Source organism: Artibeus jamaicensis, unplaced genomic scaffold (genome assembly GCF_021234435.1).
Source record: "Artibeus jamaicensis isolate MK-2021 breed Jamaican fruit bat unplaced genomic scaffold, CSHL_Jam_final scaffold_612, whole genome shotgun sequence".
In the NCBI taxonomy this organism is placed as follows: domain Eukaryota; kingdom Metazoa; phylum Chordata; class Mammalia; order Chiroptera; family Phyllostomidae; genus Artibeus; species Artibeus jamaicensis.
Genome location: NW_026522049.1, coordinates 257,287 through 283,300, shown reverse-complemented (window position 1 = coordinate 283,300; position 26,014 = coordinate 257,287). Strand labels below are relative to the sequence as shown.

The 26,014-nt window shown below is 59.6% G+C and overlaps 1 protein-coding gene across 4 annotated transcripts in view; it reads left to right on the top strand.

Annotated features, from left to right (window-relative positions):
• Positions 1 to 26,014, top strand: part of TBC1D2B (TBC1 domain family member 2B) — a 33,730-nt gene that overhangs the window by 2,561 nt on the left and 5,155 nt on the right. Inside the window, exons 1-11 of one of the 4 annotated variants that reach the window (XM_037155905.2) lie at positions 4,131 to 6,725; positions 11,566 to 11,734; positions 14,794 to 14,959; positions 16,539 to 16,699; positions 18,191 to 18,420; positions 18,973 to 19,368; positions 19,896 to 20,006; positions 20,849 to 21,042; positions 22,135 to 22,629; positions 24,197 to 24,314; positions 25,757 to 25,942. In XM_037155905.2, the coding sequence (XP_037011800.2) occupies positions 11,584 to 11,734; positions 14,794 to 14,959; positions 16,539 to 16,699; positions 18,191 to 18,420; positions 18,973 to 19,368; positions 19,896 to 20,006; positions 20,849 to 21,042; positions 22,135 to 22,629; positions 24,197 to 24,314; positions 25,757 to 25,942 (2,208 nt within the window). In that variant the 5' untranslated portion in view covers positions 4,131 to 6,725; positions 11,566 to 11,583. Of the gene's footprint in view, positions 1 to 4,130; positions 6,726 to 11,565; positions 11,735 to 14,793; positions 14,960 to 16,538; positions 16,700 to 18,190; positions 18,421 to 18,972; positions 19,369 to 19,895; positions 20,007 to 20,848; positions 21,043 to 22,134; positions 22,630 to 24,196; positions 24,315 to 25,756; positions 25,943 to 26,014 lie in introns of those variants that run through there. The other 3 variants (XM_037155903.2, XM_037155904.2, XM_037155902.2) reach the window with 3 other exon arrangements.

Here is a 26,014-nt window from a genome sequence, read left to right as displayed (position 1 = left end):
AATAAAATCTAAAAAAATTATTTTTAGATTTACTTTTTAGAGAGAGGGGAAGGGAGAGAAAAAGAGAGGGAAACTTTCCTCCGTCGCTTCTTGCAAACCCCCAACCAGGGACCTGACCCACGACCCAGGCTGGGGCCCTGACCGGGAATTGAACTGGGACCTTTCAGTTTGGGGGATGATGCCCAACCCACTGAGCCATACCAGTCAGGGTCAGAATATTTCTTTTTAAAAAAGAAATGGATTTCCAGGTGGGGTGGTGACTGGACAGGACTATTTTGATACATTGGCTTAGTGACAGAGTAGGACAGCGTGCCTGAGGCCAGCCGTCTGCTTTCTAAAAACAACGAAACTGGCAGCAGAAGAAGGCCCCCCAGAGGAAGGGGGCGTCCAGATGTGGCGTTAACAGCGTGGGGAGTGTGTTTTAGGAAGTATGAATCTTAGTATCCAGCAGTTCCTTCTGAGAAGAACACTCTTCCGGTGGTAAAAGTAGAAACTGGCGATTTATCTACCTTTTCACCCTTCAGCTCAGAGGGCTGATTAACCCTCCCTGTCAGGGTTCCTCTGCCACAGAGGACCCCGATTTCCGAGGAGCCTTGTGGGTGAGCGGGGACGAGCCCTGCCGAGACTTTGGCCAGCTGCACCTAACTGTGCAGACACCATTTCCTTGGACAGATGGGTTCAGAAGAGAAGAAAAGAAAACTCAGCAGTTTGCTTATGGTGCGAGCATGTGTTTCTCATTTTCCAGCGCCTTTCCGCCTTCTCTGGAGAAGCTGTGGTTTTGTTGGGCTTCTACAAAACGTTTTACTGCCTAACTCTCAGCGTAAGCTGATACTGGAATTTCTTGGTCAGCTTCTCTGTTGCTGAACCCGGGAACCTGGTTCAGCAACAGAGATTTCACAGATGAGGTACTGGACTCCAGGGATCGGGGCGTGATGGGCCTTGGGTCAGGAATCCAGGCCCAGGCCCCCTTTGCAAGGAGAGACTCCGGGACAGGGAGCGTCCGAAACGGAGCATCTGTTATCTGTGTCAACACATCTGCCTTCTTTAACTCTGGAGGCCAGCGGTTGTTGATGAGATAAGGCACAGTGGTTTTCCTTTCACTTTGTGCTTTCTGTGCCGAGAGAAAGCACCGGGATGGTTGTACCGGCGTGTATAGGAAGGACCGCACGTGAGATGTTTGGGAACCGCAGCAACGGTCAGGCAGGGGCTGATGCTTCCTGTGGGGGTGGGGGGAGGGCTGAGGGCCTCTTTCTCACTGAGCTCTGCTGAGGTCTGAGGCCCGGAGGCAGTGGTGGCCTGCCTGTCACTTAGGGAAGGAGAGAGCTCGTGGCTGACGGCAGGGAGTTCCAGCAGCAGGCAGCGGGCGAGGCCTCGGCCCCCACCCCCTTTCCTGGGGGCACCAGCACTCCGCTGCACATGTGTGTCAGTTCCCAAGTCACACTTGCCTGAACAGCCATGCGTGCGTGCCTATTCCGAAGCCACTTGTGTGGGGGAAAAGGCACATTCTGCAGTGTTGAAACTGCCCTCGGCTTTAATGGCAAACATTCGTCGGCCTGGGTGATGGTGGTGCGTTCAGTGCATGCCGGATGTGGCAGGCGAGGCTTCCCGGGCACACGGGACATCCACTCAGGGGTCTGGAAATACAGTCTGTGACGAAGGTGGGACCTTTCCTGGGCTGCCGTGGCTTCCCCATCAGGGAGTTCCGTAAGGGCCGGAACGGTATCGTGTGGGACACCACAGGGGCTTCCCATCTCTCGCTGCCTCGCACACAGTCCCCGGTGCAGCGCAGACCCCACTCGCCCCCACCCGCCCCCGAGGATGGCCTTGCCGTGTATCCTCACCGCCCAGCCCAGCCCAGGGCCTGGCGCAGAGCGGGCGCCCAATAGGCGCTTGTTGAACCGGGGAGCCCAGTGCCCACTGGTTTTGGAATGAGCCTCAACCCTTTGGAAGCAGCTAGAATTCTCAGCTGTATCAGATGCCATTGTCACCCCGCGTCATGGAGGTGGCCACCACTCGGTGAACAGTATCCAGGGTCCAAGAGGGACGACTGACCCCCATTTCAGTCGGTCCTGCATCATCAGGTCTCTGGTATGTGGTGCCACAGCCTGGGCTCCGAGCACACTCTCACCAGCGGGCAGACGCACCGGGGAAAGGGCCCCACGGCGGGGGCCCCACGGCGTGGCGTGTTCCTCTTGTACGTGTGCCGTCTTGGCGACCGCGCTGTGACCATCATACAGAGGCAGCCGCAGAGTGGGGTCTCTGTCTTCCCAGAGGTTTTGTTGATGGGTGCCGAAATTTCACATAAGTTTTGTGTGTCACAGACTAATGTGCTTTGGATTTTTTTTTAATAAACACTTAACAATGAGAAAGCCACTCTTGGCATGCAGGTATATAAGCTAGACCTTGGAGGGCTCAGTGTGGCCTCACTGGGGTTCCTGCAGGGCGGGCAGTGTGCCTGGGGCAGGGGCCTTTGCCCTTGACACCGTCCCCCAGGGAAGACAACCTGCCCCCTGAGGCAGTGACTGGGCCAGTATTGATGCGGAGTTTTCCATTCTCTTAGACCTGCAGGAGCAGGGTCTCAGTGATGCGGGCGGGGCGACCCCGTGCCCCCAGGCCCAGCCCTCAGAGAGCAACCACCGTGTGGAAATGGTGAGGCTGGTAGCAGGGGCCTTCTGACGAACCTCCGCTGAGTCACCTCGTAGAGCGCGCGGTGGGGGTGGCGGCGGGAACACTCTGGGCTGCTGTGTGTGGGGGGCCTTCCCAGGGCACGCGGCTGAGGTGGGCTCTGGGGTCGCCCAGCGAAGAGCAGCTGACCCAGCAGCACTGGAAAGCCCAGCTCAGCTGGAGATCCAGGCCAGGTTGCCCCAGAAGCGGGCCTGTCCCGTGCACTGGCAGATGGATCATCCGGTGTCTCGGTTCCAGCAGAGCGTAACTCCCTGTGAAATGAGGTCTGTCTGCGGCTCAGCACGGCGCCCCCGTTCACAGAGTGCTGTCAGGCATGCGTTAGGTGCGCCCGTCACTGCTCCAGGCCCCGTGCTCTGGGCCCTGGTGACCTCACGGCGGGGGCAGGGAGGTGTGGGCCGCACTCCCCCCCCCCCCCCCCGTGTGTTCAGTCAGCAAACATATTGAACATCTGCTGTGTTGTGAGTATCATGCCATTCCTGCAGGCACAGCAGGGAAAATTGTCTGTTCATTTAAGAAAGGACAGCATCAAGGCTTTAAAAATAGATTAGCACTTGATAGAATCAGAGAATTCCAAAAGCTTTGGGGAAAAAAACCAACAACTTTGAGAGAAACCACATTTGTCTGCCGTCCTCGGCCTTGGGAGTAAATATCAGATGTCCGCCAGGTTTTCGATTCCAAGGGAGGTCTGGCGTCCTTCCACGGTAAATGACGGGGAGGGGGGCTCTCCATTGGGAAGTGGCCCCGAGCCAGAAATTTGTGCTCCGTGCAGAAACTGCTGTGGGCGGTGCCAACTTGGAGAGAGCTGCAGAAAGACAAGCGGGGGTGGGGTGGGGGGTGGGGAGGTGTCAGATTTGGGTAAAATTGAGAGCTGCTCAGGCACTGGGTCCTCCTTGGGTCACTAAGTTGTCATCTTTGTCACATGGACTCAACATCTTTTTTTCTTTTAATTTTCACCCAAGGATTTTTTTTTTAATAATTAGCATTTTGCATGTCATGGTTTTTTTTAAAGATTTTATTTATCTTTAGAGGGGAAGGGAAGGCGAGAAGGAGAGAAATATCAATGTATAGTTGCTTGTGAGTCCTACGTGGCCGCCCCAGGCATGTGCCCTGACTGGGAATCGAACCACGATTGTGTGGTTTGCAGCCTCAATCCACTGAGCTACACCAGCCAGGTCCAAGGACTTTTTTTTATTGCTTTGAGGGGTGGGGGGAGGGAGGGAGGGAGGGAGGGAGGGAGAAAGAAAGAGAGAGAGAGAGAGAGAAAGAAAAAGAAAGAAAGAAAGGAAGGAAGGAAGGAAGGAAGGAAGGAAGGAAGGAAGGAAGGAAGGAAGGAAGGAAGGAAGGAAAGAAAGAAAGAAAGAAAGAAAGAAAGAAAGAAAGAAAGAAAGAAAGAAAGAAAGAAAGAAAGAAAGAAAGAAAGAAAGAAAGAAATGGATGTGAGAGAAAAAAACATCCCTCAGTTGCCTCCTACACGCTCCCTGACTGGGGATTGAACCTGCAACCTTCCAGTTTACAGGATGATGCTCCAACCAAGGGAACCACACTGGCCAGGGCCACTCAGCACCTTTTAATACTGAGCCATTTGCTTCTTCAGAGGGATTGCTGGGAGGACAGGACTCTGGTGGAGAAGGGGGAATCCGGAGCGGGGAGCCTGGGCCCCCACGCCCCCTAGGCGTCCGCCCCGGCTCTGCCTCGGTGGAGACCTGCCTCCTGGGGACCTGCGGGTACGAAGCGGTGGCCAGGCCTCTGATGTCAGGTGGGCAGGCCTGTGTTATCAGAGATGTTGGTCTTGGATTATAAGAGGTGTTTCTTGGTAGCAGGCCTGGTCCGTGCTTCCCTTTGCAGCCCTCTGCTGTGCAGGGGCGGGGCTTGCGGGGAAGGCAATGCTGCCGTTCCACTAGCAGGTTTGCCGAGCACAGGACATGGGGCCGGAGTCGAGTGTGGCCTGTGGCCGCAGGGAGCTTGTCCCGCTCTGTTCTGGGCTGTGACGAGGACACACATCTGGGCTGGGTCATCTGTGAGTGGCTCTGTGAGCTGGAAGGGGGCCTGCCCTGTCCCCTCCCGACACAGTGAGGAAACCAAGTCCCACCCCTCGGCGGTGGCAGCTCAGCCACCGGAACCCTTCCTAGACACAAGAACTGCATTTATATTTAAAATGTAGCCGTGTGCTGACATTTGCCTTGTGTTTCCACCTTGAGCCACGAGTCAGAAATTGAGCTCATTCCGTTCTCAGGTGCTGCATAGAGAGGCACCATCACCCACTTGGATGGCGACAGAGGTCAAGTCCCCCAGGGTTGGAAACGAACGGTGTGGGGGACAGATGTCCGGGGAGGGGGTGGACTCGAGAGCAGGTGGGTGGCAGTGCTGGGCACGGCCGGTCCCCGTCCTGGGCCTGGTCCAGTTGGGTCCATGTGGCTCCAAGTGCATCCACCCTGGTCTCTGAGGGCCTCGCCTTGCAGCCTCAGACGAGGCCAGTGTAGTGAGCGCCCCCGTCTTCGCTTCCAGGGCAGCGTGCTGACCAGGCTCCTTTCACTTCCGTGACGTAAAGGGCACCACCTCCTCCAGAACGGGGCTTCTCACACTTGTGTGAGGACAAAGCCCCCAGGGACCCCACAGGTTCTGGTTCGGGTGGGAGGCCCGGGTGGGGCTCAGGAACCACGTTTCCGCCCGTCCCCGGAGCCCGCCATGGTGGTGGTCTCTGTGCTGTCCCCCGTGAGGGACGGTTCTCTGTGGCTCTGAGGCGAGAGGACAGGAGAGAGAACTGGGCTGCAGGGGGAAGCCCTGGTGGCTGTGCCCTGGTCCTCAGGGGGCACTCTGTGGTTTTTATCTGTGCATCCGCTTTGCATTTCAAGTCTCTCACTGCAGAGCATGGGTTTGGGCCTGTTACCCAGTCCACGCCATTCCCCGAGGGCCCTGAGGTTTCTGTCCCCAGGAAGTCACTGCTGCACCCCACACGCTGGTGTCCCCTGGGCCTTTCGGAGGGAGCTCCTGTCTTCACAGCCCCCAGCTTGCCCCTGGAGGGGGGTGAATGACAGAGGGACATAGGGAAACTACTTGACACTTTTTTTTTTTTTAAGATTGTGTTTATTTTAGAGAGAGGGGAAGGGAAGGGAAGGAGAAAGGGAGGCCAGGACACCGCCCCTTCCAACTCTGATCGCTCAGGAAAACAACCTTGGGGTCTGGCTTCCTGCTCGGTCATTGAGGGATTTCATTCAGATTTCATGTGCTTATTTTAATAGCAGGCACTCGTACATCGACGTGAAGACCCCAGCTTAGGAAGACAGAGAATGAGGTTTTGGGAGCGTCACGCAGCCGCAGTGGGGGGAGGGGTGGGCAGAGCCCGAGCTGCTTCTCTTCCCCGTGTCGGCCGCTGGGCTGAAGCACCAGGTTTCAGAACCTTCCCAGGGAAAAGTCACATGTCTGTTCCTGGTCCGCGGCCAGATCCCTTGCGGATGTTTCCAGGCTCGTAGTTCTGAAACACTCAGAAGGATCTGTGGAACCTACAGTTATTTATCAGTTTGGGATGGTAGTCTATTTTTTTTTTAAATGAAATAAACTTGATTGCTTGACATGAGAGAGACAGAGAAACACATCAATTTGTTGTTCTCACTGATGCATTCATTTTGTCGTTGGTTCTTGTGTGCGCCCTGACTGGGGAGCGAACCCCCAGACTTGGGGTATCAGGACGCTGCTCTGACCAGCTGAGCTACCCAGCAGGGGCCCTGTAGCCTTTGTTTTGTTCCCTCAAGATGCTTCCAATGTTCTTGCACTTTTCATTGCTCGAGAAGGAATTGCCTCAGACGCAGCTCGGAAATCGAGATTCCCTCCTGAGGTTCCAGAAGCAGAAGTCCCTCCACTCCCAGCAGCAGGCGGGCACCGTGCTTCCCTCCCTCTGGGGGCGATTTCCCCATCTGGACAGGCACTTGCCGTGCCTCTCGGTGGCCCCTGCTGGGCCTGGCCTTCAGGCGGAGAGCCCAGAGGTCACGTCCGAAGTGGGGGCTGAGCTGCTGTGTCTTCACACGTGGCGCTTGCAGAGATGAGTAAGCGGTTCTGTGAGGGACCTCTGATGGCCCCGTGGGTGGGACGGGGGTTGGCAGGGGTGTCGAGCAGCCGGGGCGGGTGGTGGAGGCCACATGTTGCTGTGTGGGCGAGAGGCTCCGGTCCTGTGGGGTGTGGGCGGCATGGGTGTGGCGGCTGGGGCATCAGAGAGGCGTAGGCAGGGGGCACATAGAACGTGATGGCAAGGAGGGGGGTTTGGGGTGGGGGTGGGGGACAGGATGCAATACCATGCAACACCAATAGGGGCGCTGCTGCAGAGGCGCGAGTGGTGGGGGGGGCAGGAGAATGTCTGGGAGTGTGGACCAGGGAGACTGACCAGGGGGCTCTGTGGCCTCAGGACTTGGTGACTTCGTCGTGCTGGACACCATCTGTTTTCTCCGTGTATGGGCTCGTTCCTGCCCCTGCAGCCCGCTGTCCACAGGGTCCTCGGAGCAGCAGTGTGTGCTTCACAGCCTGGGGGGCGCGCTGGGTCCCCCCACTCACCCTGAGGTGCACAGGGCCAGCCTCTGACGCGGGGGGGGGGGGCGCCCTGGCCCCCCACGGAGCCAGCGCCCTGGCTGGGGTTGCCGGGATTTCACTCCTTGAGAAAAACCGTAGAGGAACTTCTGGTTCCTGTGGAAATGCTGAGAGGGTGCATTTAGTCCTGGGCGCGAACTTCTCCTTCTTCTCCTGACAGCGCGGCTCCCAGGCCCCGCTTTGCCTCTCGGCGGTGCCTGTGGGCCAGGGGAGCTTGTCCTCGGTGTCACACAAAGTTATATTGTTACCTGGGTCATAATTCATAACGCGTTCATTTCTTTCCAAATTTTTAGCCAGCTCTCCTAATCCCGTTGTTTAATGATGCGTACTTTTTGTGCCGATTTGACTTGAAGTGCTACATGAATGTTATATATGTTTGGATGCTCTGGTGGTACAAGGTTGCCGTAGCTGTCATTTCGTTAGAATACGCTGACCTGTGTGGTGGGGCACAGGCGGGCTTTGAACCTGAAGTATCTTCTCTGAATTCTCGAAGGTTAAACTGGAGATGAAGGTCATGATGTCTCGGCCACCCTCTGAAGAGCGCCTTTTAGAATTTTGACCAGACGCTGTTATGATTCTGTCACGTGTGAGAGTTTGTCAAGTGTGTGCCCAGGCCTGTACATGTTGACTGCACTTGGGAGCGTGTCTCCCACGATCTACTGGCCACAGGGACACCATCTGCTCTCAGGGGCGTCTCAGAGGGTCACCCGGCTCCCTGCCCCCAGGGTTGACCCCTCGCTGGCCCAGGTTAGGCCCTTAATGACTATTTGCCGAGTGAATGTACCCACATTATCATGTATACGGTGTTTTTCGTTTTTCTCCTGTTGGATTAGTCCAGAGAGGGTCCCCCTAATACGACTGTAGGTCACGAGATGAGCATTGTCCCGGCCCTGGGGGAGGGAGCTGGGGCAGTTGTGCAGTAAGGATGAGGCCGAGGCCCTGGGCCCTGGCCCCTGGCCCCGTGAGGGCGCCGGCCCCTCCCCTGGCACTGCCTGGGTCCGGTCAGCGCGTGTGGCAGGGAATGAAGTTGTGATCAGATGACTATTTCTGGATTTCCCTGAGCGCTGAGGAGGGGGCAGGGCTGGGAGGGAAGGGAGCCCCCGGGGTCCCAGGAGAGACAGGTGGCCGGGGCCTGTTGTCCCAGGCGGGGAGCAGCTGGGGCGCCACATGGCCCTCAGCCAGCTGTCTGGCTGAATCCCACTCGGGCTGCCCGAGGGGGCCTGGTTTTCCTCCTGGCAGCGGGCACCTTGAGGGGTGGCACCCCAGTGCAGCGGCTGTCTGTGAGAGCAGGGCTGTGCCCACCCAGCCCTCATCTGCCCCTCACCTTCCTGTAGCTGGGTAGGGGACCTCCAAAACATTCCCCGTGGGGTCTGTGGTGTAGGGGTTGGTGGCGGTTGGCACTGGGATTTTAGCCATGTGAGCAGCTGAACATGAGGAGAGCGTGGGCCAGGCCCTTCGAGGTCGGCACCGAGAAACTCAGTGCAGCCACCTTCAGAGACCAGGAAGCTGCCCCGGGCCGCGTGGCGCTGGGACCTCCTGCTCGGGGGATGGAGAGAGCCCGAGGGCTGGGTCCGCTGTCACCAGCCGAGTGCCACTGGCTTAGGGCACATGCAGGCTCCCAGACGTCCGAGACCCTGCTGCCCCGCTTTCATGGGAGTGGTGAGGGTCCCGAGAGCCCGACCAGCCAGCTTCCGCCTTCATGGCCCTGCAGGAAAGTTGGCGTCTCCAAGCACGTGAGCCACGTGGGGTGGTGGAGCCGTGGGTGGCAGAGACTTGGGGTGCCGAGCTGCAGTGGGGCGTGCCTTGAGTCATGAAGCCCAGGGAAGGGGGTCCGTCGGCCACCCCACACGCCAGGAGCCCCACGTGGCGGCCCTTCCCCTGGGCTCCCCCCCACGCAACCCCCCAGCTGGAGCCTGTCATCTGACCTAGTCCAGCGACACACAGCTCAGTGTTGGCCATGCCCTGTGCTGACGCCGTGCTGTGCAGATGAGGTTGGTCTTCGTAACTGCGCTGTGTCTGAGCCAGCGGCTCCAAAACACGTCGCCACACGGTTTCTGCCACGTCCCTCACGCTCAGCGGGCCCGGACCCCGATGCTGCTGAGAGAGAGAGAGACAGAGAGAGAGGGAGGGACACCGAGACCGCCCTCCCGCTCCCCGCGCCTGCACACGCCCCAGCCACGTGTCCCGGGCCGGCGGCGCCGGCCTCTCCGCAGCTGCTGGGCTGGCAGTCAGATGCTCTCAGCGGTTTCTAGATTTTTTTTTTAAAAATGAAAGGAAGCCATTAATCACTGTCTCGAGGTGTTTTGCCGGCTTGTGGACCAGGTTTCTATGGCATGAATAATATGTCAGCCATTGAAAGCATGTGACCTGAAAGGGGTTGGGGTTTTTTTTTGCCTCAGGAAGTTAGTGAGAGATGATGAACAGGTTACTAATTGTTCCCCAGTAAAAGATGTATTGCTCAGAGGTGTCCAGGGGAAGTTTTCCCCGAACAAAGCCGATTTTTCAAGGTGCCTGCGTTGTAGGAGACGGCTGGCGGGGGGTAGGGGGGCGAGGGGTGGGCCGGGTGTTCTGAGCCCAGACGGACACAGTGGAGTGTGTGCGGGCCCCGGGGGTGCGAGTGGGGGGTGCAAGGGTCTGGGCAGGCCCTGGGGGTTTGTCTCTTCCCAGGGACGGCGAGGGGGGCGGGGTGTCAGGCTGGGGGAGTGGCCAGGGGATTAGAACGCACACACCCCGCCCAAACACACACCGCCCTACCCCCCAGGGCGCAGTGCAGGCAGACTGGGCCCTGTGAAAGGGCAGGGGACAGCAGCTCACCCTGGGTGACCCCCACAGCCACTGCTCCGTGTTGCGGTCTCTCTCACAAGGCGCCGGCTTCAGAGAAGCTCTCACTCCCGGTGGGAAGTGCGGACAGTGAATGTGGGTGGACGTGCTGGGGCTGTGGGCGCTCAGCTGGTGGTGGAAGAACTTTCTGGAAAGTGCCCCGCAGTCCCTCAGTGGACGTCCATCTGCACCTGGGGCTGTGTGTGTGTTGGGGGGTCCCCGGGACGACACAGGTTGCAGTGCCCGGGCTGCCCTGTGCCTGTGGCCCCCGGGGAGCCCTCGCGCCCGAGGTCTGCTCATCTGCCTCCCGGGACGCCAGGCGGGCGAGCTTCCCGCAGCTGTGCCCCTGCACCGCTCACGGGGCCCTTCCAGTCTGTTCATTTCTTAGTCTCCCTCCTTGTCTTGGTTGATTTCTCTTTTGACGTCCATGCAGCGAAATCCCCTCCTTGTGGTACTCAGTTCTGTGCGCTTGACAAATGCGTCGGCCCCTGCCCACCACCGCAGTCGGGGTGCGGACCCTCGGTCACCCCAGACTCCCGCACGCCGCCCCTGGTCGTGAACCGCCCCCGTCCTCCCAGCCCTGGCACCCACAGATTTGCTTTCTGTGCTTGTCATCCTGCATTTTAAATCGTCACCTACGTAGAATCACACAGTACGTGGGTGGCTTTTCGGGTGTGGCGTCTGTCACACGGGCCCTGAGTATCTGTCCCTGTCGGGCGAGTCCACAGGTGGTTCTTCCTTCCTGGTGTGAAGATTCCGTGGGGCAGGGTGCCTCAGTGTTTCTGTGCCCCAGGTGTTGGACGGGGGCTTGTTTTCCGTGTTTGGCAGTGACGAGTAAAGCCTCTAAAGGTTTGCGGGCAGGTCTCAGCGTGATCCGCGCTGTTGCTTGTCCTGGGTGAGGGCCCCAGAGCGAGGCTGGCGGATCCTCGGTGACTGTGTGTGTGCGGAACCGCCCGGCTGGTGCCCACCGGGTGAGGGCGAGGGTCCCAGTGCCCTGCGTCCTTGCCTTGAAAGGTATCGATTGGAAGAGGTTTCAGCAGCTGCAGCGCATATTCCTGCTGTGGTTTGATCTGCGGTTTTCTTTGTACGGGGTCTCGGGCGCCGGCGGAGGGACAGGGGCTTCATCTGTGCCCGTGTGAGCCGGGATCTTGCGAGAAAGAGCTTATGGGCCCTCGGAGCGAGGGGGGGGGTGGCCAGCCTCCCTACAGCCTCTCGAGGAAAATGTTGTATTGTCTCATACCGTGATTGTAGAATTCAGAAAGATTTCTTCTTCTTAGGGAACATTCTTTGTCAAAGTCGCTGTTTGCCCAGACGGCTTATGAGCAAACACCGCTAATCTTGAAACTGAAGCTTCTCCGACCTGTCCTTCCCCACTCTTGCTCTCGGGTGGTCAGGTGCCCAGCCTGTCCTTGCAAAGCATCATCTGCCCCAGCCCTTGCGTGTGGTTGGTGGACGTGACACAGCCCCCTCCCCCTCTCTCCCCAGGCGCCCAATCGCCAGCTCATGACGTACTGGCTGCAGGAGCTGCAGCAGAAGAGATGGGAGTACTGCAACGGCCTGGACGGGGCGCAGCGGGCCAGCAGGACCTCCCCCACCCCGGGGGACGCCTCTAAGGGCCTCGTGGCCAGAGACAGCACAGGTGAGCCCAACACAGGTGAGCCCAACACAGGGGGGGCCGGTGGCAGCTGGGACACAGTGACCGGGCCGAGCAGGGGAGCGCAGAACGAACATCGCGGCGATGGCCCCTCGTGAACGGGCAGCTTTCCGCCTTTCCTCTGCGTCCAGATGTGGGTTCCAGCCCAGTGATAACCGCGGGCGGGTGCCTCGTTCCCAAGCCTTCGGTCTTGATGTTCGGGTCGCAAAGATGTGTGCCTGTTGGCGGAGCTTTTTTAAAAGCCACTGTCATAGTGCATTTGACGAAAAGAAGCTGTGCCCTCCACAGAGGCTCTGGGGCCCTGGAGGCAGCAGGGGCAGGGACCCCCGGACGTCCTGTGGGACAGGCTCCCGCAGACCCGGGGAGCTGAGGCTGCGACCCGAGGAAGCGTAACAGCCGTGGCCCACAGCTCACTCACGGCTGCAGTGGGGGCAATTGCAAAGACCGTGGAAGGTCTGCCCTGGCCGGGCAGCCCTGTCGATTGGAGGGTCGTCCCTTACACCAGGAGGCTGCGGGTTCGATGCCCGGTCACAGGAGCAAACTGATCGATGTCTCTCTCCCACCCCTGCATAAAATCAATGAACGTACCTCAGGTGAGGATGGAAAAAAGGACAGAGCAGGTCTGACCGCAAACCCCTCCAGTGCAGACGCTCTGCCGCCGAGGCCGTGAGGTGAGGCTCACGGCACCAGTCCTCTGCACCCGTGTCCCTCAGGCAGTTCCCCGAAAGCCCGTGTCGGCCCGGTGTCTGGGAGAAGCCAGCCGCTCTGCTTTGACTCAGGTAGCTGTCACTCGGCCATCTCAGTACTGAACACCAGGCAAAAATAACAGTAACGGCAGAACCCGGAAGGAGCGGCTGTTTCCCCTCAAGTAGTTGCACTTAGCAACCTTCGCCAGCATCCTCCCCGGCCTGGGCCCCTTCCCTCCGCCCCCAGGGTCCCGACTTCCCCGGGAGGCCTCTCCACTGTGGGCCGGAGCTGCTGCAAGGGCTGCGGCTTTCTGGGTGATCTCGGGGTTTTCTTGTTTTTTTTTAAAGATTTTTATTTGTCTTTAGAGGGGAAGGGAAGGAGGGAGGGAGAGAAACATCAATGTGTGGTTGCCTTTCATGCGTCCCCTGCTGGGAACTGGCCTGCAGGGAACCAGCCTGCAACCCTGGTATGTGCCCTGACTGGGAACCGAACCGCGGTTGTCTGGTTCGCAGGCCGGTGCTCAATCCACTGAGCTACACCAGCCGGGGCTAAGGTTTTCTGATGAGGCTCTGACCCCGGGCAGGGGCCGCTGCCACCTTGCTGCCAGCCCACAGCGAAGGAAGGGGCTGCACTCGGCTGCTGTGGGGCGTCCTGTTTATTTCCTGGCTTGGCTTGGACACTCAGTGCCTGGCCCAGCCCGGGTGGCTGCGCTGGTTAGCGAGTCCTGCCCCACACGGGCAGGTTGCGGGTTCAATCCCCGGTCAGGTCACAGACAAGCAGTACCCGTGAGTGCGTAAACAAGCAGGACAACAAAACAATGTTCCTCTCTTTCCCTCTCTCTCTCAATAAATAAACATTAAAATACACAATTGTGCTGCTTCGCCCCGAAGGGTGTGGGAAAGGCCAGCCTCTTCCAGGAGCCGGGCAGGGGGTCAGTTCCGCCCTCCTGCCTCCTGGGTCCCTGCACCGGCTGCGGCCGGTCCCCCGCAGGGCAGGCGGCCGCGTTCACGCCCTGGCTGTGGGCGCTCGTGTCCTGACAGGTGGCTCAGGTGGGGGAGACTCTCCCTCCGGGTGGTGTTTGAACTTGTTTCTGTTTGTGGGAAGAGCAGCTGCCGCAGAGGGAAGAGTGAGAGGGGAAGGGCCGTGCCAGGCAGCCCTGAGGAGGGGCTGGGTGCGTGTCCTCTGGTTGGACGGGCTTGGCTTCCTGGCTGCATCGCCCAGCAGCTCCGTCCTGCGTCCGTTTTCACGGGAGGAAGGAAGTGTCGACCAGGGGTGCGGTGAATCGCCATCTGCTGCGAACCTGCCTCTTCTCACCGGGCCGGGGCGGTGGGGGGGCTCATGGGGAGATTACAAACCACTTGTGCGTTGGAGGCCTTCTCGTGGAAGCTTCAAAAAGCACGTGTTTATCGTGGGAAGTTGGAAGCCTGCGGAGGGAGGGGAGCTCACTGCCACCCCGTGTGTATCGGTCGTTTCAACAGTGACTCCGGGACCCATGTGACATTGCAGCCCCGCCCACTCGGTTCTGTGGCTTTTGAAGCAAGTGGCATGTTATTCGATGCAAATGTTACCGCTTCTGTGCTGAATAGCAGAGTTTTGTCATTCCCAAGCAGGTCTCTCGTATAAAACTTCAACCTTAAAAAGCCCAACAGCTCGTCAGAGGGTCAGAGTGTGAAGCCCGATCTCACTTTAGCTGTTTGCCTGTGAACACACGAACTGCTCGCCTGAGACATGTATTACAGATACAGCAGATGTGTATGTTTTAGTATTCCCCCCTTTTAAAAAAGATTTCATTTATTTACTTTGTGACAGAGGGGAAGGGAGGGAGGAACAGAGGGAGAGAAACATCAGTGTGTGCTTGCTCCTTATGTGTCCTCTACTGGGGATCTGGCCAGCAACCCAGGCATGTGCCCTGACTGGGAATCGAACCTGCAGCCTTTTGGTTTGCAGGCCCGTGCTCCATCCGTGGAGCCACAGCAGCCAGGGTTCCCCCCACTTCTTCGAGAAAAGGGAGTCGGGTGCGATCAGATCCACGCTTTGCGTTTTGCACCTACCAGCCCGTGTCGGACTTCGCTCCTTATCAGGGTGGTGAGGGATGCCGGTCACAGCCTGTGTCGGGTGGACTGAGCTACCGGGCACCGGGGGGAGCCCGGTCTCCTCCATCCCGACATCTGGTGTCTGGAGCACGTCACAGCCTTCCTCTGAGAAGCGGTGACCCGCCTTAGACCCGGTCTAAGGGTCTTCTCGCAGTCCGCGTTAAAACCACGCGGCTGTGTTTGGGACTGGTTCTGACACAGCGCACCTGTCCGGGTTTCCTGGACGATGCCGACTTCCCCTTTGACTGAGTGCCCGGCCTTTGTCTGCCTCTCTTTCAGATCCCCCCCGTCCACACCCAAACGCCTCTGCAGAGAAAGCCAGGAGCGTCCTAGCTGTGGAGACGGCCCCCGTGGAGCTGGTGGGGGAGCAGGCCGCCACGCAGCCGGCCCCCGGGCCCCCGAACTCCATCAACTTCTCCCTGAAGCAGTGGGGCGTGGAGCTGAAGTGAGTGTCGGGGACGCCGGCCAGGGTGCCGAACCAGGGGGGCCGCCGACGGTGCTGGCTGCAATTTCGCGCGTGCATTTTAGCGTTCGTCCTGTCCACGTCTGTTCCCAGTCACGGATTTTCCTCCTGCTGGGCCGTGCACGCCTGGTGCTTTCTCCGTAGTAGGAGTCCGCACCTTTCCAGGTGCTGGGTGTCTTTGTGTTCTATAAATATTCTTGAACTCTGCTCTGGAACAAACTGTAATCACTCAGTAGCAGTTGGATACTTTGGAAATGCCCATTTCAGCTTTGCTAGGTGGGACTGCCCTGCGTGTGAGCACGCTCCCCGATGCCCCCGGCACGGGTGTGTGCCCGCTGTGGCAGGTGGGCCGGACACTGTTCCCACCCCCACGTCATCTCCAGGACTGTTCCCTCCCAGTCTCGGGTGCTGTCTCACACACAGCCTGCAGTCCCACACTGGACGCTTGGGGAGCCCCGAGGCACGTTCTTTCCTGTCCAGCTCTCCTGGACCACGCCCCCTGGGTTCTCTGCCTGCCCGGGGCCTGGACACTGTGTCCAGGCTGGGAGCTCAGCCCCCCCCCTTTTGTCCCCCTCAGGCCACTGCCTGGTGTCCCGCGCCTGAGAAGCCCTGTTCGCTCCACTTTGTTCAGCTTCGGGTTTTCTCAGGGGCTGTGAGTCCAGTCCTCTCATTCTGCCTCCCCTGGAAGCAGACATCCCCACCTAGTTTCTGAATATTTTACTGAAATATTTTCAGTGCACACACATGTGCAGACCATGGCACAGAGACTGCATGGGCAGCCCTGCCCTACTGGATGGTTCTGTCTTATTTCTGCTGCGTCGGAGACACTCAGGGCCCTCTCTCCTCCACGGTCCCCTTCCTTCCTTGCCCTTCACAGAGCTGTCCAGCATCTGCTTGGTGATTACCGCTCACACGTAGGTTTTTAAAAAGTTTTACGTGTGTGTCTATCAATAAATGTCTCTTAATAGCATTATCCTGAGGATGTAATACCCTGTTGCATAGCTCATTCTGTGATTTTTTTTTTTACTCACCATTTAAAAAATATTGATCTGTATGGTACATGTAGCATTAGCTAGAAAATGGGTTCTGCAGGGACAAGCATTTTTATTGTGTTCACTGGCTCATCCTAAGTGCCTGCAACATTGTAGCCGCATAGGAAGTATCTGTTGAAGGAATGGGCTCATTTCAAAAGTGTATAACCTTTGCAATAACTGTTCCGTGGTTTGTCAGTTTCCCTGTTGATGGAAGTTTGTTACATTCTTTTGCTAACCCTGTAAGGAATGCTCTTGTTTGTGGCTCTTTGCACACACCTGCAAGACCTCTCCCAGAAAATGCAGGGCCTTGAGGTGGGCCGCCCTGGCCTGGCTTGAGTGTCACGATGTAAGACCCTCCCCAGCACCCGCAGCGGCAGCAGCAGCAGCAGCGTGTGCCTGCCCGCCCGCGGGGCAGAGCGCCCTCACCAGCGTCCGATGTTACATTAATCAGATCTTTTCACTGTGGCCAACCCCCTGCAGGTGCAATTAGGTTTTCGCAACAACATTTCCTTGTTCTGTCCCGACAGAAACTCCATGTCTTCTCTGCGGCCCGGAAGAGGGCATGAGAGTCGGAAGAGTGTGTTTTACACCCACGAAGAGTGGGAGCTGCTGGACCCGAGCCCCAGGGACCTGGAGGAGTCCGCGGCCCAGGAGGAGCGGAGGAAGCAGCCGCCCGAGGGAAGCAAAGGTGCGGTGTGCGCAGGCGCGGTGTGCGCAGGCGCGGCTTCTGTGGCCGGGCCTTCCCCACGCGGCCACCTGTCGGCCACCAGGGGTGCGGAGGCCCTTCCAGCAGGTGTTTGTTTGGAGAAGCACAAGGCCCAGCAGGGCGGGGGTGGGGGCGTGTTCTCTTTGGGGGGGTGAACCCTAAAGGCCCAAAAATGAGGTGCTACAGGAAATGAACGACCGTCCCTCCTGCGGCTCCTAAACTTTTCAAGGAGATGGGATATCCACCGTGCTCTTTACAGAAATACTGGCTGAAAAACCCAAGCAGGTCATTTATAGAGATGTGATACGTACCAGGAAGCAGAGGACAGGGGTCCGGAATTCTGGAGAAACCTCCCCTGTGTCTATGCTCCTACCTCCCCCTGCAGCCCGCACCAGCCGGCTTATCTTCCGGGGAATTCTAGATGTCAATCTAGTGCCCGTAAATATTTTAGTATGTGTCTCTACGAGACAGGGACTCTTAAAAAATTATAGCCACAAAACAACTTCGTTATTGTACCTAAAAGCAGGTACCATGAATCTCGAATAGTATCTCATGCCACTAGAGCAGAGGCCGGCCCACACTCAGGGTCGAGGGGTGAGGGTGGGTTGCATGCGCCACATCCGGAAAAGCAGAGAGGGATCGGTCCAATCCATTCGCTTGGGTGTCTTAGATTTTTAAAATGTATTTGTAGAGAGGGGAAGGGAGGGAGGAGAGGAGGAGAGACATCAGTGTGTGGTTGCCTCTCACACGCCCCCTACTGGGGAACCATCCCACAACCCAGGCATGTGCCCCGACTGGGAATCGAACTGGCGACCCTTTGGTTTGCAAGCCTCTGCTAAGTCTGCAGAGCCATACCAGCCAGGGCTTAAGCACCATTTTTAAAGGAAGAGAATATAGTCGTGCTTTTGTCTGAGTCCTGCCTGGGAACCTGCCACCCAGCCTCCTTGGCAGGGCATCCTCACAGGGGGTCCCGGGGCAGGGACGCCGTGTTCCCAGGGCGCTGCGGGTGCTGAGAACCTGGGTCTCCAATTCCCTTTCCTCCTGAAAGTACCCGTGACGTGAACACCGAGGGCCGGCCGTGAGCGTTTAGAAGTACTGATGCACTTTGTAAAATAACAGCGTCCCCAGAGAACGTTGGGAGAGCTGCAATGCGCACCATTCTGTCGCCGATTCCTTGTGGGTGCCCATGTGCGCTGGGCCCTTTTTATCTGTGTTAAGGCGGAGATTGGGCAATTGGACGACAGTGTGTTCTTTACTAGTGGTCACGGGGCGGAGTTTTGTAAGGAAGCCTCTTCCGTGGGGGAGTGTGTCCGACTCAGGCACGGGTGTCACTGAGACTGAGGGGGCAGGGGCGGCTCTGGGGGCGCCGCAGGCTCACTGTGGAGTGGTGGGCGGGCACCCGGCCCGAGCTGTGGGGCTTTCCCAGAGAAGGACCGGGTCCGCCCTTGAAAAACAAGTTCTGTTTGTCCGTAGGGGTAACTGGCTCGGGATTTCCCTTTGATTTTGGACGTGTTCCCTACAAAGGAAGGCGCCCCCTGAGAGACATGATTGGCTCGTACAAAAGTCGTCACAGCAGCGGGGACCCTGCCCCTGAGGGGACGCCGGGCGGCGGAGCGGCCAGGCCGGCCTCCGAGGTGCAGCTGCAGGTGCAGAGCCAGCAGGAGGAGCTGGAGCGTTTGCAGAAAGACCTGTGCAGCCAGAAGGTAAGGCTGCCCCTCACAGCCCCGCTCCCCGTGGCCGTGGCCGTGGCCGCTGGGCCTGATCACGTGTTCCAGCACGAGCCTTGCCCAGGGGAGCGCGGACCCCTCTCGCAGCCAGAGGAGGATGTTGTCTGCACCCCACTCTGCCCCGCACTCAGCGTCACCCAGAGCCCAGGAGCAGTAATTAGACGCCTTTCCCCCCCGTCTCGTTAAACAACAGTTTCCTTCCGAGCTCGTGAGACCTGACCCCCTTCGTGGCTGGGCGGGCCGGTGACCCGATGTCCAAGCTCACGGCGTCGGGCGCGGGCGGGCGCCCACCCGGAACCATTGCGAATTACAGTGTGTGTGCCCATCACTTCCTGTTTCCTGTGATTGTCCCCCGCCGCCGGAGGTCTTGCTGCAGTAGGTTTTTTTTTCCTCTTGGCCTCTGAGATCCTTCAAGAGGAAGTTCGGTGTTAAACGGTGTTACAGCTTCCAGTAACAGTGCTGCGTTCGCTCAGGTTCCAGCGCCGTGCGACCCTCTCACTGTTCTGCTCCCCCACCCCTCCGCTGCAGGAGCTGGTGCGTCTGCTGCAGCAGACCGTGAGGTCCTCCCAGTATGACAAGTACTTTGCCAGCAGCCGGCTCTGTGACGGCATCCCCCAGGACACACTCGAGCTCCTGCACCAGAAGGATGACCAGATCCTGGGCCTCGCCGGCCAGCTGGAGAGGTGCGGCCTGGAGAAGGAGGGCCTGCGGCAGGAGCTGCGGACGCTGAAGGGCGCGGTGGGCGAGCTCAACGAGAAGCTGGGGATGCTGATGGAGACCATCCAGGCCAAGGACGAGGTCATCATGAAGCTGTCACGGCAGCTCAGCGAGTGCGAGGACGGCGCGGCCTCCCCCACCCTGCCGCCTGCCTCTCCCACCACCACCCCTGCTGGCCGGGATCAGCTGGAGCTGGACCGGCTGAAGGTGAGAGCCCGCGTGGGCTCTGATTGCTGGGACCAGAGGCCCTAGACCCCTCCCCAGTGTCTCCGTTGATGCTACGGGCCTCCATGAGCTACAGTCAAAAACTAGTCTCCTGGGGAGTTTCCCCGGGGAATAGGAGGCAGCCCAACAATGTTGCCATTGCGCCAGCAGTTTCAGCCCTCTCCCCTCTCTGAATTCCAGTCCCACTGAGACGTCTGTTTATACACTAGGGCTTCCCCTTCCACATGACCTGCAGAGGCTGCATGTCGCCCCTCTGTGGCCAGTTCAGGAAAATCACCACACGAAATAAACTCGTTTCCCCCTCCCCTGGACACAGCAGTGGGCCCTGCCCGCCTGCGGCCCCTGTCAGGGGTGGCCCCAAAGACTCCTCAGAAACTGCCTGATAATCAGCTTTCAGTTCCTCAGGACCAGCGGCAGCTCAGCAGGGCTGTTTGGCGAGGCAGCGAAATATCAGTGGTGTGAATAGTCAACATTCGACCAATGTGAATCGATGCATTTTTTTTCAACAGGATAACCTACAGGGGTACAAAACCCAAAATAAGTTTCTAAATAAGGAAATCTTGGAACTCTCAGCACTGCGCAGGAATGCGGAAAGGAGAGAGAGGGATCTCCTGGCCAAGGTGGGTCAGGGTGGGTGTGTCCCTTTACCTGGCGGCAGGTGAGGTTCGGGAGCCATGCAGAACATGCTGGAAACCCAGCTCAGGGCCCAGGCCGGCAGGGAGGTGGTCGTGGACGCCAAAGTCTATGTAAGGTAGCCACGCTGCCTGTTTGTCTGCGGTGGAGACAGAGGGCACGTGGAAGGTGCCCCCAGAACAAACAGTGTTCCCAGTGTGCAGGTTCAGGTCCCCTGTGTCTGGGATGTGTGCTGTCGGGCTGGGTGGGTGTGCCCATTCTCTGCCAGTGGAGCTGGGGAGGCTGATGCGGCCTCCTCAGTGGGGGCCCAGCAGGGTCGCCAGGACGGCCAGACACCGCTGTGGCGGCAGCTGGCTTCCCCAAGGGTGCCGACGTCACACACACTGCAGGGACCGTGCTGTGAAATTCCGGGGTGCGGCACCCCCGGGGTCACCCCCAGAGCCGCCTCCCAAACCTTGTTCTGCGTGGACCCCTGCCCCCAAGGGTGACTGCGTTTGGTCTGCCTGGTGCGGTGGCGTTTGGGGGCCAGTCCTGGGTCATTGTCCTCAGGTGTCGATGTAGTTTGGCTGAGGCTGCCCACCTGCCCCGCCCAGAACGGAGGCTTGTGTGGGCATCTCAGCAGCACCAGACCCCGTGGAGGGAAGGAGCCTGGGGCAGGGGGTGTTGCCCATCACAGCCTCTGGCACGCATTCGTCCCTGGTCCCCGGTCTGGTGTCCCTGGCTCCCTCCCCGGCACTTTGGGGCTTGTCCCTCCTTGGGAGCCGTGGTGCGGAAGGCTTGCTTTTCCTGGCTCCTCCCCCCGGGAAAGTAACCGCCACTTTCTCTGCAGTACTCCAGCCTGGAAGCCAAGCTCTGCCAGATAGAGAGCAAGTACCTGATCCTGCTGCAGGAGGTGAAGACCCCCGTCTGCTCCGAGGAGCAGGGCCCTGCCCGCGACGTCATCGCCCAGCTCCTGGAGGACGCGCTGCAGGTGGAGGGCGCGGAGCAGCCGGAGCAAGCCTTCGTCAAGCCTCACCTGGTCAGGTAACGGCAGCGGCGGCCGCAGGTGCAGCCGTGGGGCCAGGGCTCTGTCCCCTTGCAGGCTGCCCGGGGCCCCGCGGCCCCTTCTTCCGCCGTCCTGGCCCCCCAGGTCCGTGCGCCGCATCTCTGCTGCCCCTCCCGTCACTGTGCCTCTCCGGCCAGCTCTGCTGTTTCTCTTTTGCCTTGGAGGCTCCCGGGGACACTGGGCTCATCCAGCCCCTCGGGGTGACCTCCCCGTCTGGGGCCCTGGAACTCAGTCTGTCACCGGCACGTTCCTCCTGCCACCTGCCATGGCGTGACACCACCGCAGGCCGCGTGTCTCTTCCCCCAGACAGCTCCTGCACGGTTTTCCCCCCTGTCTTTGCGCCTTTCACAGCATTGCTGTTCACACGTAAAAGCCACACATGCACATGTATGACACACACATTCGTGTAGCCAGGTGTGTCAGCCATGTTGTGGTGTTGCTTGTATCCACTGAGCTACACCAGCTGGGGCTGTTGTGGTTTTTTTTAAAGATTTTATTCACTTAATTTTAGAGAGAGGGAAAGGGAGGGAGAAAGGGAGAAAAATATCAATGTGTGGTTGCCTCTCATGTGCCCCCTACTGGGGACCTGGCCTGCAACCCAGACATGTGCCCTGGCTGGGAATCAAACCGGCCACCCTTTGGTTTGCAGGCTGGCGCTCAATCCACTGAGCCACAGCAGCCGGGGCCAGAATTAGTTTGTTTACTGTGTCATATCAAGAAGAAATTTAATGGGCCCTGGCCCGGGTGGCTCGGTCAGTTGGAGTGGTGTCCTGTAACCAAAAGGTTAAAGGTTCGATCCCTGGTCTGCCAAGTACAGGAGGCAACCAGTCAATGCTTCTCTCTGTGTGAAAAAACACCCTCAAGTGAGGGTTAAAAAGAAAGAGAGTTAAACTTAATTTGTTCCCACGCGGAGAGCGAGTCACCCTCACGCTGCTTGTGCCAAACTTCACTTCCTCACGGGGTGGAAGGGGCCTGGCTGTGCGGGAACCGCCCCAGCTCAGTCCCAGGTCCCCTCTTCGGTCCTCCTGCCGAGACCCCACGCTTCTGTTTCCCGTTGCTCTTGTCCCCAGTGAGTACGACATCTACGGGTTCAGGACGGTGCCGGAGGACGACGAGGAGGAGAAGCTGGTGGCCCGGGTGCGGGCGCTGGACCTGAAGAGCCTGCACCTGACAGAAGCGCAGGAGGTGTCCACCGGCGTCAAGTGGGAGAACTACCTGGCCAGCACGGTGAACCGCGAGATGGCGCGCTCGCCGGAGCTGAAGAGCCTGATCCGCGCCGGCATCCCGCACGGACACCGCTCCGCCGTGTGGAAGTGGTGCGTCGACCTGCACACCCGCAAGTTCAAGGACCGCGCGCCGCCCGGCTACTTCCAGGCCCTGCTGCAGAAGGCGCTGGAGAAGCAGAACCCGGCCTCCAAGCAGATCGAGCTGGACCTGCTGCGGACGCTGCCGAACAACAAGCACTACTCCTGCCCCACCTCTGAGGGCATCCAGAAGCTGCGCAACGTGCTGCTGGCCTTCTCCTGGCGGAACCCGGACATCGGCTACTGCCAGGGCCTCAACAGGTGCGCACCTGCCGCCCCGCCGCTGCTCCGGGCTCCCGGCTGGGCCCGCAGCTGCCCCGCCTCCTGCATAGCCAAGAAAACTCAGTGTTTTTGTGGAAGGAAGGAGCTGCCTGCAGTCATCTGGTTCTCACATTTTTTTTTTTTCCGAATTTTCACTCCAGGGTATGGGTATTGATTTGAGGGGTTGGGAGGAGAGAGAGAGAGGAACCTTGATGAGTTGCCTCACATACACCCTCTGACCGGGGATCGAACCCACCACCTTCTGGTGCAAGGGATGCTGCCCCAGTAGAGCCCTCGGGCCCAGGCTTGGCTAGTTTTAGCTGGGCGGTCCCCCCAGTTCTAGAATAATGGGGGGAAACATGCCTTCAGAGAGTACGAAGAACACTGAATGTTCTTCACTGATGTGAGACTGTTAGATTTCTCATTTTTTCCTTCCTTGTGGTTCTTGTCATGTGCGGGCTTTGACCGGAGTGTCGCCTCACGCGTGTCTGGTGTGTGACGTGAACACGGTGGCCCTCCTGCGCCTGTAGGGTCTTCGTGAGTCGGGAAGGGGCCCGGGCAGAGCACCCGTGGGTTGAAGCCGAGCCCTGGGAGGGCCCGGTCTCGTTCCTCTCGGCGCCTTTCCCAGTTTCCGTGGGCAGAGGACTGAGCGTCCGACGAGTCTTCCTCCTGACCTGACCCTCTCCAAGCCGAGCGGGGGCGGGGCAGGCCGCACGCTGGGGGGCTGTGGTGCCGTCTACTCCTCCTCTGTCCCCGGTCTGTTTGTCTTACTGCTGTCACCACAGCCACCCCTTCAGAGTCCTGTCTGAGTTGTGGCACCAGGGGGCCCGGGCTGTGGGGAACATGGGCAGAGGACAACGCGGACGGACACTCTGAGCTCTCCGGGAATTCCCCGTCAGCCAGGCTCCCAACGCGGACGCTCCGGCTGCCGGTGGCCGGCCCTGTCCTCCCTGCTGGTCCGTGGCCGCCGTCCCCACTCTCCGCCACCCGGGGCCTGTGCCAGCTGACCCAGTGCCCTTCTCATAACCTTTTAGTCTCACCCGATGATGGTGTCCTGTCACCTAAGGAGGGAAAAGAGAAGTGGCTCTGGGGCTTTCCCGTGAGTCACACACAGGAACCCCCTGCTCGGCCGAGGGTCTGGATTTCTGAGACAGAGCCTTCCCTGCCTCACTGTCCCTCCCCTGCCCAGCGCTCCCAGCTGGCCAGGTCACCCCTGGGGGCTGGGCCTCAGGGTCCGTGGGTCTGAAGCTCCTCTCTAAGCAAAACACCCTGTGTTTGCCTCTGACGTCAGCTCTGGGATCTTTGTGCATAAAAGGATGAGTCGGAAGGCCTTGAACCACAGACTCAAAGAATTAGCCGCCGCAGCAAAAGTCGCGGAGCCTGAAAACTCCTTTTCATGAGGCTGGTGGATTGCTGGGAAGCTGTCATTGTCCACAGGCTGAACCTGAGTGCAGGGGCAGGAGTGTGGCCGTGCAGAGGGGCCGGCTGGGTGTGCGGGAGCCGGAGCCGTGGCTGGGGGGACGCGGCCCCTGCTGGCGGCACTCACCACGTCTCCCTGTGCTTGCAGGCTGGTGGCCGTGGCCCTGCTGTACCTGGAACAGGAGGACGCCTTCTGGTGCCTGGTCACCATCGTGGAGGTCTTCATGCCCCGGGACTATTACACAAAGACACTCCTGGGGTCCCAGGTACGGCTGCCCACACTGTGCTTCTGCCGGCCACCTGTGGACCGAGAGCGGGAGCGCAGCCCGAGGGAAGCCTGTAGGCCAGGGTTCCTGGGCGCTGCCGGCTCAGCCCTCATTGGCCCCAGTGAGGCCCAGGAGGCGGGGCCTCGGGGGCAGGGCTTCAGGGATAGGCCGCTGTCCGCTAGCGAGGGCTCACCCAGGGCCCGGCCCCAGGGTGAACCGCTCTTCCCGGTCACAGCTCCGCACTCCCTCCCTGTGTGCTTCCTCCGCGTGCTGCAACCCAGGGGGCCTTCCTGTCCTGGCCTCCGAGCAGCCTGGGTCAGCTGCCTGGTTGCTCAGCTGCTGTCACCAGGGTGACCGCCTGCCGGGGAAAGTCCCTCTGCCTAAATGGCCGGAGCTCTGAGGTTTGCAGCTCCGCCGTGGTAACGGGTGGGCCCGCAGCCAGGCCCCCCTTCGGGGAACTGTGAGGAACGGCTCCCTCACAGGCACCCCTGCCTCAGTTTCCCCATTTGCAAAAGTGTCTGAGGTGGAATTCTGATGATGTACGGAGAGTTTAATGCTGACGACATGGCCAGAGCTCAGTGATGTGATCGGTAGCTTCGTCACAGGCCCAGGGGAAGGCCGGTTTTAATTGTGCGTTTGAGATCAGACCTGCATTCGGTTGTCTTGCAAACACGCAACCTCTGAGGACATGCCCCCCCACCCCTACCCCCCACTGACTTCAGAGGAGATGCCCCCAACCCCCCACTCCCCCCACTGGGAAAGCACCCACTCTCCGGAAAGAGAATGAGTGTTTTTCGTTGTCCCCTGTTGTCTTTTTTTCCCCCTTTATGCTGACACATTTCAGTGTCAGAGGACAGCCTGGTGGGCTCTCCCGCAGCCCGAGCACCCTCCTGTGTCCCCACGGGCGGGTCCCCGTCCAGGTCCTCAGCTGAAGGCCTGCAGTGTGTCTGCCTGCTCCCCCAGTGGGTGTGCGAAGACCGAGCTGTGCTCGCAAACCCCTGGTAGACGCCTCCCGTTCGGACCCAGAGCTCCCCGCTCCCCCCCACCCCTCCGTGGTGCAGACCTTTGCCATCCTGTCTCTCTTGTTCAGGGCAGCTGGAGGCCCGGGGCCTTGCCAGGCGCCGAGGCTTCAGAGGCAAACAACACAGGTGCTCCTCACCCTCCCCAGCCCTCGGCCAAACCCCAGGCAGCCTCTCCATCTGCCGCCGGCCTGGGGGGAGAGAAGTCAGGGCCGGCCCTGCACTCCTGGCCAGAGGAGCCCCGCGGCTGTCGCTCGGTCCTGCGGTCAGCTGTCCTGCGCCCTGCCCACGTACAGCCCCTGGCAGGCAGCCCCCCGGGCCTGGCCCCCTGCCCTCTCCACGGTCAGGCGTGAGGCGCATGCCAGTACATAGCCGTCACCCGAACACTGAGGACCGAGTCACCCCGCCCTCTGCCCCGAGCAGGTGGACCAGCGGGTGTTCCGCGACCTCATGAGCGAGAAGCTGCCGCGGCTGCACGCACACCTGGAGCAGCACAAGGTGGACTACACCCTCATCACCTTCAACTGGTTCCTGGTGGTCTTCGTGGACAGCGTCGTCAGCGACATCCTCTTCAAGATCTGGGACTCCTTCCTGTACGAGGGACCGAAGGTGGGCGGGCTGGCGGCCGCTGCGTCTGTCACGGTGGGGCAGCCGGCTCCCGGGGACTCGGGAGGGGAGCCC